The sequence below is a fragment of the Herpailurus yagouaroundi genome, unplaced genomic scaffold (assembly GCF_014898765.1).
Source record: "Herpailurus yagouaroundi ecotype Mexico unplaced genomic scaffold, PumYag 164, whole genome shotgun sequence".
Classification (NCBI taxonomy): domain Eukaryota; kingdom Metazoa; phylum Chordata; class Mammalia; order Carnivora; family Felidae; genus Herpailurus; species Herpailurus yagouaroundi.
In genome coordinates this window covers 13,026,975-13,042,006 of record NW_024412405.1, presented here as the reverse complement: position 1 = coordinate 13,042,006, position 15,032 = coordinate 13,026,975, and the positions used below count along the sequence as shown (strand labels likewise).

Genomic DNA, 15,032 nt, shown 5'->3' with positions numbered 1-15,032 from the left:
GCCCCGCCTCTACCAGCATACCCCTCCCAGCCTAAGGGGAGCACATTGAGGCCCACTATGTTGCAGAGAATGAATGGAGAACGAGACACACACAAGAGCTTTCAGCCTAGGCAGAGTTGGACAGGGCGAACGGCGTGAGTGCAGTGGGTGGACGGCCGGGCTGGGGATGGGAAAACTCCTGGGGGAAGTGGCCCGAATCCTGAAAATCAAGAGGATTCAGCCGGGGGTGGGGAAAGGGTGGTTAGAGAGTATGTGTCTCAGGACCTGAGTTTTCTTCTGACCTGGAAATGAGAACTTGATGCTTTCCAGAAGAGGGTCATTGTTGGGTGGATTGGAGTGATCAGAGAGAAAGGATATGTCTCATGAGAAGAGAAAGCCTCGTGGGCCTCAGTTAAAGAATGAGGACTTGATCCTAAGGGTCTTCAGCAAGGTTTGAGAGTCACATTGTTTCTCACTCTGGGTTTTTGAGCCTCCCCTTCCTTCAGTGTCCGTTGTGCAATGATGAGCTTGTGCACGAAGCATCTTGGAAGCCTGGCCCAGGCCCTTCCTCCTAATCCATTACAGGGGCAAGTTCCAACATTCAGAGCTGTACACAAGTTTGTTTTTGTAGGAGTGACAAAGCAGAATTTTCTGGGTCTGATAACCTGAGATAAATACTTACAGGATGAATCAAGCACGAAGTCTTTATAACGCTCTACAAGAATTTTTGTTCCAGCAGAAAAATGCTTATGAGTATCAAGAAAAACAAGATGGTACATAAATATGCACGTAGAAACCTCTATATCCCTGGGAAAAATAGGACTGGGAAGAAATAAACCTTGTATTTCGTGTTCCTGGAATTTATTGTACGTGGGCATTGCTTTTGTTCATACTTTTATCAACCTCTGATGACACTTTATTGAGTGTACATGACTTTTAGAATCAGGACCCATGTTAAGGATTTCTTATCCTACCCCCAGAACACACAGACACTTGCTCTTAAGAACAGGAAGGTATTTCATACATTCCTGAAACTCCAAAAGTCATTACTGGCCTTTACCTGAGTGGTCTTTTGAGTCACACAAAATTTAAAGAGGTAGGGAATGGAAAAAACAAAACAAAAAACAAAAGGTAAAGTTATCAGTTAATACTAGCCGGTGCTTATTATATACCATTCTAAAGCCTGTAAATTCACTTTTTCACATTGGCTCCTGCCGCATCAAACAGTGTTTTCAAAGAGTGCTGGAATGCAAACAATATGGAACTTTGCCACCCTTTCAAAAAGTTTAGTCCAAAATAACTTCATTCATGTGGTAGAAAAGGAGTTAAAGGCAGGATATAGACTCAGGGTTGTAGAAGTGTATGTATGTGTGTATGTGTGCAAGCTTTAAATATGACTTTTCTTTAAAAAAAAAAAAAAAAGACTTCTTCCAGACTTTTAGGTTCACCACTGGCAGCTTTTAGAAAAGAGCTTTCTTGGTTCGCAATTCTGAAGTCTTCCCCATCAGAGTGTCCTGCCACCAGGGGACAGAAGCCAGGGCATGTTCCGGACCCAGTCCATCCTCCACTTGCTTCCTGACATTTACATCTGCGTCTGTGAGACGGGAGTCACCGTGGAATGGATATTTTCCAGGCTCTTTTTCTTGTCATCATCATCAAACTGAGCCTCGATCTCCGCTGGATTGATGTAAGTATAGAAACGGGCCATGATGGCAAATATCACGCAGACAACCAGAAGCAAGGCCGCAAACAGAATGTACTCAGCCCACTTTAAAGGAATTGGAGTTGGAGCAAGAAAAAAAACAACAGAGACGATACAGGTAAGGTACGCATCGGGAGCACATTTTCTTGCTATGTCTAGGTAAGAGGTGCTTTGTGATTAAATCGTTATGGACAATTGGCAGCTGTTACCATAGATACAGAATGGCCCGCTTTGCTTGAGTGCCCAGGTATAAAGATAACATTTTTTTAGCAGCAGCTGGAGTGCAAAAATCAAGAGTTTGGGGAGATGAGAGAAAATTTCTGAAAAACCCGCATTAAGAGACATAGCTGGCCCCTAGAAGGACGGGGGCCCAGAGAACACCACACAGTACCCTTGAGGGAAAAATAGTGTGCTGAATTGTTCTAAGTTAAGACCCCCACATTATCTTCCGGCAGTATCTTGAGGTTATGAGCACACAGCATTAGCGTATGCTCTGATGGGACCAGAGAGAGAAGTAAAGAAACAGACAGGGTAAGGGACGACCCCCTTATGAGGTACAGATGCCGAAGTGTGGAAGGGAACGGTTTCAGTATCATAAAAGCCCTCGTTTTATGTTAGCTGGAAAAATTACAATCGCCTTTAGAATGGCTCCACCTTTAGATATTACGAAGCTTTCTGGAAAATATGTCTGGCTTGGGGCCATTAAGCTGCATTCACAGAAGCTAGGAAAGATCTTTCCTTTGGCAGTAAGCCACACTAGGATGTAGGTATGTTAACCCAACCTAGTTATTTTGGTTGTCACTTTCCAACTGTGCAACACCGAGGGTAAATATGGAGAATCAGCACACGTTTGGCCAAAAGACTGTTTGCTCATCACCCTCTCTGGCTGGTTTTATCCAATCATTACCCAATCATTAGAGTCATCATGACGACCAGTGACACATAAGACAGAGGCTCGTACGATCTCTTTGTCCACTCTGTACCTGTTCGCTGAACTGGCCTGCTCCTGCTACGATAAGCACAATGATGTTGCCGACAGCCACTGTCAACAGCCATCCCGCCTGAAGCACCGACTTCATGTTGGAGGGGGCCTGAGGAAACAAAACAAAGTGAATCCCGATCTAAGCTGCAACCACAGAGCTGGAGAACACAACTTACTGATTCTTTAATTAGGCAGTTCACCCTAAAAATGCACACTGAGGGGGCACCTGGGTGGCTCAGTCAGTTGAGCGTCCAGCTCTTGGTTTCAGCTCAGGTCATGATCCCACGGTTCGTGGGATCGAGCCCCATGTGGGGCCCTGCGTGGACAGCACAGAGCCTACTTGGGATTCCGTTTCCCTTTCCCTTTACCCCTTCCCCCTCTAAAAAGTAAATAAATATTTTTCAAAATGCACATTGGGGTGCCTGGGGAGCTCGTTCGGTCAGGCATCCAACTTTGGCTCAGGTCATGATCTTGTAGTCCTGTGAATCTGGGCCCCGTGTCGGGCTCTGTACTGACAGCTCAGAGCCGGAGCCTGCTCCAGATTCTGTGTCTCCCTCTCTCTCTCTGCCCCTCCCCTGCTCACACTCTGTCTCTCTCTCTCATAAATAAACAGACATTAAAAAAAAAAATAAATAAAAGCTAGGCCTTAATCAGTGTGTCTACTGGTAGCTATGAAGAGATCGCAACTGAGCCTTAATGATCACAAAGACACGGACTTGGAAGCGAACGCCAGTAGGAACAGCTGACATCTTAGTTGTTTCAGAGTATAGAATTCGCTGCCTATCATGACCCTGGTCACGGTCATTAATACAGTTCTTCCCACGTAGGACTCTAAATCTCTAGTATATGATATGGGAATTCAGCATCATATGATGTACACCCCCAAGAAGCTAAACAGAGTCATAATACTATTCGACAACTTGGTCATCTCAAAAGCCTTGTTTGGTGGAATTTACCATAATGCTTTCTCGCATTTTCTGAACTATGAACGGAGAGCTTATGTAAATTAAGTCCCAGCAGCATTTTTTGAAGGCAGGAGCCTGGGGGAGGGGTGGTAGAAACAGTGACCAAGAGACCTGAGAATATGAGAACTCCAATCCCGTGACAGAGAAAACCACTTCACCGCAGGTGATCAGGAAATACTGTGGGATCTGCAGAGCCATGTTAACTGTGTTGGGTGCAATATCTTCAAACATGTGCAATTCAGCACAGCCGTCACTCTAAACCAGTAAGGCAAAAAGTGAGAAGAAATTAAAATGGAGATTGCTTCTGAAATAAAAATTGCTCGAACGGGCAAATGGAGTCTGGACTTCTAGGATGACGTCAGATGATTTGTCAAGGAAGTACACATTTTAAACGTAAATATGCAACAGTGCATTTTATGCTCGTGATGAAACGGCCTTGGTGAGATTTGAAAATCTGTTCACCGGTGTTTTTCTCTTAAATCAGAGAGCACATTGGAAGTCGGGTTTCTTTAAAATGTTGCCATCTCTTTGGACTAAAAGTTCGTAAGTCCATGTAAATAGATTATGAAGCAGCAGCAAATACTAGCCAGCATGAACTTTTAGACTTAATCGGTCTGTTTATTTTTATTCTAAAAATGACAGTGAACTTAAGTCAATGCTAAGTTAAAGGATCAGTGGAGAACTGAATGAATTCTAAGCCCATTTAAAATACAGACACTAATATTACCCCAGTTAAATCATTAGCATGACCTAAGTGTTTGCGTACGAGTTCTGATAACAACAGAATGAGTTACTGACCTTCCTTCTGATTACATAGGTATAGGCACTACCGAATTCCAGGTTGGATGATTGAAAATCATTCTTACACTGTGGTGGAGTCTGTTGTGTTGGGCTTAGTGTAAAGCTTTTTCTATAAAGAGAAAGAGTAACATAGGTAAACATTCCTGGTTTTAATAGCTTCGATGTATTGTTTAAAGAAGAAGACTCGAAACCGTTGAACTTTAGAGTACAGTGACCGGTACTTACACGCCCAAAGGAAAAAACTGATATTCGCTGGCATTGTGACTGGTGACGTTCACATACACTTTTCCATCCATTGTGATGTTGAAGCTGTCATCGAAACTATTTATAAATCTGAAACAGAAAACCATCTGTCTTGTGACTGGACTATGGGATACTTGGCTTTAGGTCATAGTTTGTGCACCTGAACTTGGGCTATGCTCTCTTTTGGAAGGAGTTTAAGATGTTTACAGATTTCTAGACTATAAAGGCAGAAAGAAGCGACCCTAGGTTGGTCCTTGTTCACCTGCTCATGAAAACACACCCCAGAGAATTTACCACAATTCTCTCCCCACAGCTGTTCTAAGTACTTTGTAACTAGGTACCATTTCTTTTCGTAAGTTTATTTATTTATTTTGGGGAGGGGGAATGACATGAGTGGGGGAGGGGCAGAGAGAGAGGGAGAGAGAGCATCCCAAGCAGCCCCAACTTGGGGCTTGATGTTACAACTGTGAGATTATGACCTGAGCTGAAATCAAGAGTCGGACGCTTAATGGACTGAGTCCCCCGGGTGCCCCACTAGAAACTATTTTAATGGTATGTTAGGCTGTTAGTATGGATTGAAATAGGTGCCGAGCACCCCCTTCAAGAAGGCAGTGTGTCTTTGTGTTCCTTGCTCAGAAGCTTTAGAGCTAAAGCAGTGAAGCCCATGTAAATAGTCCATGAAGAAGCATCAAATACTGGTCAGCGTGAAAAGCAGAAGTTGCCTGGTACCCTAACAGACAGTCTCCATCGGGGGCTTCTTTTTGGGGGGTGGGGATGGAAGGCCATTTCCTGTCCTTTACCTCTTAGAGCCTGAGCAGGGACAGGCTCCAAGGAGTGGAGAGGAAGAAGTGGGCCAGTTCAGCAACCAGAGACAGTTTTGGGGGAGCTCCCTTCAGGTCTGCAGGTCCTCGAGTGATGGTGACTGGCACCCCACTAGAAAACAGATAGGAGGGCAGCACCCACAGGACTTGCTGCTAGATTCCAAGGCTTCCGGGTTCTGCAAAGTCCCCTATGCCTCAGCTACACATGGAGCCAGTTGAGTTGTTTGCCTTCAAAGGACCATATAGATGGTGACAGTGTAGACAGATGATTAGATCCCACGCTTAAATGTTCCGGGCTGCAGAAGACGCTGATGCTCTTGTCCTACACAGGAGAGGAGAGTGCTGGCCCAAATAAGACCAGCTGATTTTTCCCACCAGATAGGTGAGTGAAAGCTTTCAGCAGGTTATCCAATTTAAAGGATGGGAAGTAATGAGATTGTATACCTAAGTACTGTAGAGAACAATTTAACCTGTACATTCCTAAAACATATGGCCGAATTTCATCAGCTTTGTGGCAACAAGTAATGTCAGTCAAATTCTAGGTACTGGGAGAACATTTCTCTGAATTAAGCTCAGGTGCTGAAGTCCCTGGGCATTGGATTTGATGTAGTTTGACAGGTGCTTAACATAGAACACAGAATGTGACACCGGTCAGCAGGACCCTAGGTCCTAGGTAGACCCCTAGGAGTGAAATGGCTGGGTCACATGGTCACTCTCTGTTTAACATTTTGAGGAACAGTTTTTCAAAGTGTCTGCCTCATGTTGTCATTTTACATTTCCACCAGCACTGCTGAAGGATTCCGACTTGTCCACATCCTCACCAACACTTGTGATTGCCTTTTTTGTTGCTTTTGTTTTTGTTTTTGGCTAGAGCCTAGTGAGTGTGAAATGGTATATATGTGGTTTTGATTTGCATTGCCCTCATAATTAATGATGCTGAGCTTCTCCTCCTCTGTTTTTAGGCTGTTTGTATATTTTCCTTGGAGAAACATCTCTCTAAAAATGTCCCATTTAGGGCAGGGGAGAGGGGAAATGGGTAATGGGCACTGAGGAGGGTGCTTGTTGGGATGAGCACTGGGTGTTCTATGTAAGCGACGAATCACTGGGATCTATGCCCCCAAACAAGAGCACACTGTATACATTGTGTGTTAGCTAACTTGACAATAAATTATATATTAAAAGAAAGAGTCCCATTTAAAAATTGGGTTATTGGGGCACCTGGGTGGCGCAGTCGGTTAAGCGTCCGACTTCAGCCAGGTCACGATCTCGCGCTCCGTGAGTTCGAGCCCCGCGTCAGGCTCTGGGCTGATGGCTCAGAGCCTGGAGCCTGTTTCCGATTCTGTGTCTCCCTCTCTCTCTGCCCCTCCCCCGTTCATGCTCTGTCTCTCTCTGTCCCGAAAATAAATAAACGTTGAAAAAAAAATTAAAAAAAAAATAAAAATAAAAAATAAAAATTGGGTTATTTGTGTTTTTACTCTTGACCTGTAAGAATTGTTTATACATTCAGAATCTCTCATCAAATATATGAATTGCAAATATTTTCTCTCATTCTATGGGTGCTTTACTTTCTTGATGATTTCATTGGTAGTAAAAAAGCTTTCCATATGATGAAGCCCAAGTTACTATTTTTTTCTTTTGTTGCTTGTCCTTCTGACTTCATATCCAGGAAACCACTGTCTAACCCAAGGTCACAAAGATTTACTTCCAATTTTTGTACCACCAGTAAATAAAAATACTTGTAAAATATTGGGGTTTTTACTTTGCTCATTCTTTTAATATATTTTAAAATTAGTTATTAATTTGGTATAATAATTTATGTATATACTTAATAACAGATACCATATTCATACATTTTGGGTATATGTTCAAAATATTTTTATTGGATGTGATAAAAGTTTTGAAGCCTACCTCTCTAGGGAAACTTTGCACATGGGGACAAAAATACATGTATGAATGTGAATTATGGCTGTTTGGAAAAATGGCAGTAACCTAAATTTCCTTGAAGAAGAGAATGGGTAAATAAATTATGCGGTGGAATTTTATATAGTGGTTTAAGTGAGTGGAGATAAGGGATACATATAGCCATATGGTTAAATATTAAAATACTATTTTATAATATTACAGAACATAAGCAGGAAAATAACATATTGAGTTGAAAAAGGCTCAAAAACATTATTTGTAAATATGTACATATATAGCAATATGTAATGCTAAAAAATTCATGAGAAAGATCCATATCAAATTCTCAACCAACTTTTGACCAAAGCATCATCACTTCATGTAAAGGACTCTTTGAAGGTAGTCCAGATATGTCTTGCAACTAATTTACCGATACCACATAATTAAAAGGATTCCATTTTAATTATGTATTCTTTCTGTGTATTCTTTCTTTAATTCATGCATTACTCAGAAATCTGACCTCCCGAAATTCTTGGAGTTGTCCTATTTATCAGTTTCTGACATTAGTTTTTCAGAACTTCCCTTTTTAATGGGTTGTCTCCCAGACAATGCTGAAATAGCAAATCCTGTGATCCACTAAGGATTTAATGTTGCCAGTGAAAAGAAAACAAGTTCCTGGCTTCTCTTTTTACCACCCTGGCTGGGTTGGTGGGGTAAAATGTTGCTGGTTTTATGTATCTCCATAAAGACAATTTAAAGAAAGGGAAAAAGAATGAAGCTTTAGCATAGCACCAGAATGAGAAAGGACACCACGATTTAAACTGTTCAAAGTTTCCAAAGTTAGGAGACATTTTTGAAGAAATGAAAATGATGATTCTGAGGCACAAAGGAAATACCAGAGGCACTTCCAGCTCAGACGCAATATGAAGATCAGGAAAGGGCCAAGTGACCATCATCAGAAGATTTCCTTCCGGGTCTGCTAGGACAGTTGTGTGTATGTGCATGCGTGAGGGATGGAAGAACGATCTAGAAGACACAAAAGAAGATGTCATGGACTTAACTATGTCTCCCGGCCCCCTCTCTCCAATTCACATGTTGAGGTCCTAACCCTCAATACCTCAGAATGTGACCGTATTTGGAGGCTGGGTCTTTCAAGAGGTAAAATGAGGTCATTAGGGTGGGCCTTAATCCAAGATCACTGGTGTCCTTATAAGAAGAGGAGATTAGGATACAGACCTACAGAAGAAAGACCATATGAAGACACAGAAGATGGCCATCTCTAAGCCAAGGGGAGAGGCCTCAGAGAAAATCAGCCCTGCCAATGCTTTGATATTGGACTTCCAGCCTCCAGAACTATGAGGAAATAATTTTCTGTTGTTTAAGCCTTCCAGCCTGTGGTACTTTGTTATGGCAGCCTTAGCAAACTCATACAGAAGAGAACAAAGAAAGAGAGGAAGAGCCAAAAATCGAAAGGGCCTAGCGCTGGCTACTACCCACATGCAGTTATACTGTAGGGAAACCTGAGCACACCAAAGAGAAAGAAGATACGGCTTGGTGAAACGAAATTAAATCAACTACAGAGAGTGGCAGACGCTGTCTGTCTGTCTGTCTATCTGTCTATCTATCGTGAGTACAATTAGGTGCTAGATGCCAACAGAGATAAGATTCTAGAGTTCTGGGAAGACAATGGCGGCTAACCTGTGACCAAGTGTGAGAACAGAAGAGCACTCCCAGGCAAGCAGGGACTCGCAATTTACCTCACAGCTTTTCTTGGTCAGATATTTGAGCACGGTCTTAGCAAAACAAGAAAGGTGTCCAAGAAAGATGATATGGAGTTCAAGAAAGAAAGGCGCTAACCTGGGCAAACAGACAATTCTAGGAGGACAGCGGCATCTCAGGACTACAGAGCAAATGCCCTAGTTAGATTAAAGAGCGTGCTCGAGAGTTGGTTCTCAAAGAGGAAAGTGAATTCCCTTGATCCAATCCCTGGAGATAAAGATTTATCCTTTTGTCAACAAGAGGCCAAGTGAGTTACAGGAAAAAACAAAGGTTGTGCAAGAAAACCTTAGTTTAAAATTAAAGCAGTCAGGGGCACCTGGGTGTCTCAGTCAGTTGAGTGTGTGACTTCAGCTCCGGTCATGATCTCACAGTTTGTGAGTTCGAGCCCCACATCAGGCTCTCTGCTGTCAGCACAGAGCCCGCTTCGGATCCTCTGTCCCCCTCCCTCTCTGCCCCTTCCCTGCTGGCACTCTCTCTCTCTCTCTCTCTCTCAAAAATAAACATTAAAAAAAAAGAATTAAAATTAAAACAATCAAGATGTAGTACCACCGAACAATTCAAGGTATATAACAGAATATTCCAATTAATCTTGACATTCAGAACGTTTCCATTTGAGGATATATTTTTTCTTTTTTTTTTTTTTTTAACGTTTATTCATTTTAGAGACAGAGAGAGACAGAGCATGAATGGGGGAAGGTCAGAGAGAGGAAGACACAGAATCTGAAACAGGCTCCAGGCTCTGAGCTGTCAGCACAGAGCCCGACGCAGGGCTCGAACTCACGGACCATGAGATCATGACCTAAGCCGAAGTCAGATGCTTAACCGACTGAGCCACCCAGGCGCCCCCAGTTCTATGAATTTTAACACATGTCTAGATTCATATAAATACCACTACAACCAGAATACAGACCAGTTCCCCAAATCTCCCTCGTGCTGCCCATAGCCAAACCTCTCCTCCACTCCCAACCACTGATCTGTTCCCACATCCTTATAGTTGTTTTGACCATTGCCAGGATGCCATGTGAATGGAATTATATAGTATGCATCTAACTTTTTTGAGATCGGCTTCTTTCATGGCATGATGCATTTGACATTCATTTATATTATTGTATATGTCAATAGTTTGTTCCTTTTTTGAGTAATATTCTTTTATGTGGATGTACTATAGTCTATTGTCTGTTTATCCATTACCCACTGAAGGTCATTTGGGTGACTTCCAGTCTTTGGTGATTATGATTAGAAGTTCTATGAACATTTGTGTATAAGTTTTTATGTGAACGTAAGTTTGCATATATTTTTAATTAAAATCTTTTTTTAATTAAAATTTTTTTTAATTTGAGAGAGAGAAAGAGCACAAGAGCACAAGCAGAAGAGGGGCAGAGGAAGGGGGAGAGAGAGAGAGAGAAAGAGAAAGAGAGAGAGAGAGAGAGAGAGAGAGAGAGAGAGAGAGAGAGAGAATCTTAAGCAGGCACCATGCTCTGCTCAGAGCCTGATGCAGGGCTCAATCCCATGACCCTGGGATCATGACCTGAACCAAAATCAAGAGTAAGATGCTCAACTGACTGAGCCACCCTGGTGCCCCAAATTTGCATTTCTTTAGGATAAATATCTGAGAATGGATGGCTGGGTTGTATGGTAAGTATACATTTGACTTTATAAGAAACTGCCTCACTGTTTTTCAACAAAGCATGGTTACTCTGTCTCCTCACCAGCATTTGGTATTATCAGTTAAAAAAAAATTATTAGAGCCGTCTAATAGGTATGTCATGCAACTCACTGTGGTTTTAATTTTTTTAATGGCCAATGATGTTGAACATCTTTTCACATGTTTATTTGCAATGGATATATCTTCTCTGTTGTCATGTCAAAATCTTTTGCTGTTTTTTAACTGGGTTATTTTCTTATTATTGAGTTTACAGACTACTTTATATATTCTGGATACAAATACTTAGATATATGATTTGTAAATATTTTACGCCAGAATGTAGCTTACCTTTTCATTCTCTTAACAGTGAGATTTACAGAACAAAGGGTTTTAGTTTGGATGAACTCTAATTTACCTATGTCTATATATCTATATGTATATATTAAAATGAAATATTATTCAGCCATTAAAAAGGCACTCCTGCCATTGTGACAACATGGATGAACCTAGAAACATCATGCCAAGAGAAACAAGCCAGACAGAAAAAGACAAATACTGCATGGCATCACATATATATATGGAATCTAAAAAAAAAAAAAAAAAAAGTTGAACTCATAGAAGCAGAGAGTAGAATGAATGGTGGTTGCCAGGGACTGGGGGTGGGAAACAGGGACATGTTGGGTTAAAGAGCACAAACATAGTTCCAAGAGGAATAAGTTTCGAGGTTCTAATGTACAAATGGGGACTATAATTTGTAACACCATATTGTATACTTCAAGTGCACTAAGTGATTAGATCTTAAGCATTCTTTCCACACACACAGAAGGTAACTAAGGTGATTGTGTTAATTTGATTGTAGTAAATGCTTCACAATGTATACATATATTGAATCATCATGTTGAATACTTTAAATATATACAATTTTATTTGTCATTTTATACCTCAATAAAAGTGGAAAAAGTCATAGAAAAATACTGCTATGATTTTGATAGGAATTGCACTAAACCGAGGGGCCAGTTTGGGAAGAATTGACGTTGTCACTATATTAAGACTTCTTTTCTTTTAACTTTTATTTCTTAAATTTATTTTTATTATTTTATTTTTTTAAAAGCCTTTTAAAGTTTACTTATTTTTCTGAGACTGCGAGCGGGGGAGGGACAGAGAGAGAGGGAGACACAGAATCCAAAGCAGGCTCCAGGCTCTGAGCTGTCAGCACAGAGCCCAACACGGGGCTCAAACTAACCAACTGAACTGCAAAGATCATGATCTGAGCTGAAGTTGGACACTCAATCAACTGAGTCAACCAGGCCCCCCTTTTTTCTAACTTAAAAAAATTATTTTATTCATTCATTCATTCATTCATTCATTCATTTATATTTTAGAGAGAGGGCTTGTGTGCACACGTGCACAAGCAGGGAGGGGCAGAGGGAAAGGGAAAGAGAATCTCAAGCAGGCTGCATGCTCAGCACAACACCCAATGCGGGGCTCAATACCACAACCCTGAGATCATGACCTGACCCAAAATCAACAATTGGTCACTCAATTGACAGAGCCACTTTGGTACCCCTATATTAAGTCTTCTAATCCATGAATCCAGCATATCTCTCCATTTATTTCACTCACTGTTAGTTTCTTTCATAAGCCTTTTGTAGTTTTAGTTCTCAAATCTTGTATATGGCAATAGTCAAAAAAATGATAAAGATGTGGGAACAGATCAGTGGTTGCCTTGGGCTAGGAGTGGAGGAGAGGTTTGGCTATCGGCAGCACAAGGGAGATTTGGGGAACTGGTCTGCATTCTGGTTGTAATGAATGGTGTTTATATGAATCTAGACCTGTGTTAAAATTCATAGAACTGTACACCATGTTTTATTAGATTTGCAACTAGTATTTTATCTTTTCTTGGAGCTATTGCATAGTTTTAGAGTTTCAGTTTCCAATCATTCATTACTGGTATATAGAAATGTGATGCTTTGTTGTGTTGCCCTCGTATTTTGTGCCATTTCTACACTTGTTCCTAAACTCACTTACTGATTCTATGAGTTTTTTGGTAGTCTTTGGGACATTCTGTGCAGATACTTATGTCATCTGTGAGTAGGAATAGTTTATTTCTTCCTTTCCAATCAAGATGCTTCTTTTTCTAGTCTCATTGCACTGGTGTCTAGAAGGATACTGAATAGGAGTGGAGAGCGCGGATGATCTTACGGGAAGAGCATTCAGACTTTCATCATTAAGTGTAACGATAGCTTCGGTTTTTTAGATGTCCTTTTTCAGAGTAAGGAAGTTCTCTTCAACTACTAGTTTGTTGAAGTTTTTTTTTTTTAATCGTGAATGGACACTGAAGTTTATTAAATGCTTTTTCTGCATCCATTGATATGATGATATGGGTTTTTTTCTTTTATTTAGATGACAGTTTATTTTGATTGATTTTTTTTTTTTTTTTTTTTTGAATATTGAACCAGCCTTACATTCTTTGGATAAATTCCCATACTCTCCTTGTTATAGCTGGACTTTATTATGGGAATCATCACTTCCATAAGAAGCTGATAAAACTTAAGTTTTAAAGAAATATACAGGGGCGCCTGGGTGGCGCAGTCGGTTAAGCGTCCGACTTCAGCCAGGTCACAATCTCGCGGTCCGTGAGTTCCAGCCCCGCGTCAGGCTCTGGGCTGATGGCTCAGAGCCTGGAGCCTGTTTCCGATTCTGTGTCTCCCTCTCTCTCTGCCCCTCCCCCGTTCATGCTCTGTCTCTCTCTGTCCCAAAAATAAATAAACGTTGAAAAAAAAATTAAAAAAAAAATAAAGAAAGAAAGAAATACACATACCTGATGCCATTTTCTCCTTTTTCTGGCTTCTGGTTAAGGCCATCTTTTACCTGAAAAAGAAAGCATTTTCAAATCTTATCCACTTGAATAAGTTCAGATTACCATTTCAGCCTTTGAGAAGGAGAATTACGTTGACATATATCCTAGGAGCCAAGGGCATAATGATTATATGTGCAGGGCTCCAACCTTTGGCCTTGGTTTTCTTTAAGGTTAACATGAGCCTCCACAATTTTTGATGCTTGCTTTCTGGAGGTTCCACAGAACCCTACTGTCCAGGAATTTGGAATGAGTCACTCAAGAACTCCCTAATAAAACACATGACCAAGAAGTCTTAATTCCATATTGCAGTTTTATAGAAGGTCACCTAAATTTACCTTATAGAATACCCACAACTCCTTCACTTGGTTCAACTATACCTTCATAGTTTCTTTATATGTGGATTGGCTTATAAGTGCTTGTATTTTGTCATGAAATATTTTGTGTATATTTTTATTGCTTTTACCTAATATATTTACTACATTTTTAAGGGGCTGCTTTAATTTTCCAATTACTCAGTCAGTGTGAATTTTATAACCAATACAATTAAAGATATATTTAAAATTTTATCTCAAAAAGTTGTTAAGAATGCATATATGTATTCTGTGTGACTTGTATGCACTCGCCCCCCCAACTATATCATGCCCCAAAGTTCTTTTTGAACATTTTAATTAATATTAATCCTTCCCATCTATCACTCAAACTTTTATTGGAAGTCAAATGACTTGTACCCTTGAAGAAGGAAGACTTGAAGATGATCTTATATAATTATAATTATACTACATGGGGTAAAAGAAAGTCACACCATTCACAGGCTGTTTCCAACATCACAAATAGTAAAGAATCAGCTGTAGGGTCTAACTACTTACCACGCGGTAGTTATTGGGGGCCCACACTAGCAGGGTATGGCGATGGCCCTGCTCAAACTTATGAGTTACTGGAGTGATGGGTAATCCAGTAGAAGAGATGTTTATACTTGTCAGTTTGTCTACATCAAACGTCATAAATTCATTTGTCTATAACGGGAGAAAAGGAGTCAAAGTTAATACCATAGCATCTTATTCTGCACTGTCACGCAGAATAACTGCACACTGCCATGGCATATCATTTGACATCCCCAGTTGACGTTCATACACATCAAAAAAATGCCTTGAGGGGCGGGGCGGGGGGTGCTTGGCTGGTTCTGTCAGTAGAGCATGTGACTCTTAATCTCAGGGTGGTGAGTTCAAGATCCACATTGGGCACAGAAGCTACTTAGAAAGAAAGAAAGAAAGAAAGAAAGAAAGAAAGAAAGAAAGAAAGAAAGAGGAAAAAAGAAAGAAAGAAAGAAAAAAGAGAGAAAGAAAGAAAGAGAAAGAA

The 15,032-nt window shown here is 40.8% G+C and overlaps 1 protein-coding gene across 1 annotated transcript in view; it reads right to left on the bottom strand.

Moving 5' to 3' along the window:
* Positions 1–669: 669 nt before the first annotated feature.
* The window catches only part of SLC15A1 (solute carrier family 15 member 1), a 61,803-nt gene continuing 47,440 nt past the window's right edge, over positions 670–15,032 (bottom strand). The window contains exons 17-23 of the mRNA XM_040487205.1: positions 14,543–14,689; positions 13,638–13,687; positions 4,655–4,762; positions 4,427–4,538; positions 3,740–3,883; positions 2,665–2,772; positions 670–1,747 (exon numbers count right to left, since the gene is read on the bottom strand). Coding sequence (XP_040343139.1) covers positions 1,562–1,747; positions 2,665–2,772; positions 3,740–3,883; positions 4,427–4,538; positions 4,655–4,762; positions 13,638–13,687; positions 14,543–14,689 — 855 coding nt within the window. The 3' untranslated portion in view covers positions 670–1,561. The remainder of the gene's footprint in view (positions 1,748–2,664; positions 2,773–3,739; positions 3,884–4,426; positions 4,539–4,654; positions 4,763–13,637; positions 13,688–14,542; positions 14,690–15,032) is intronic.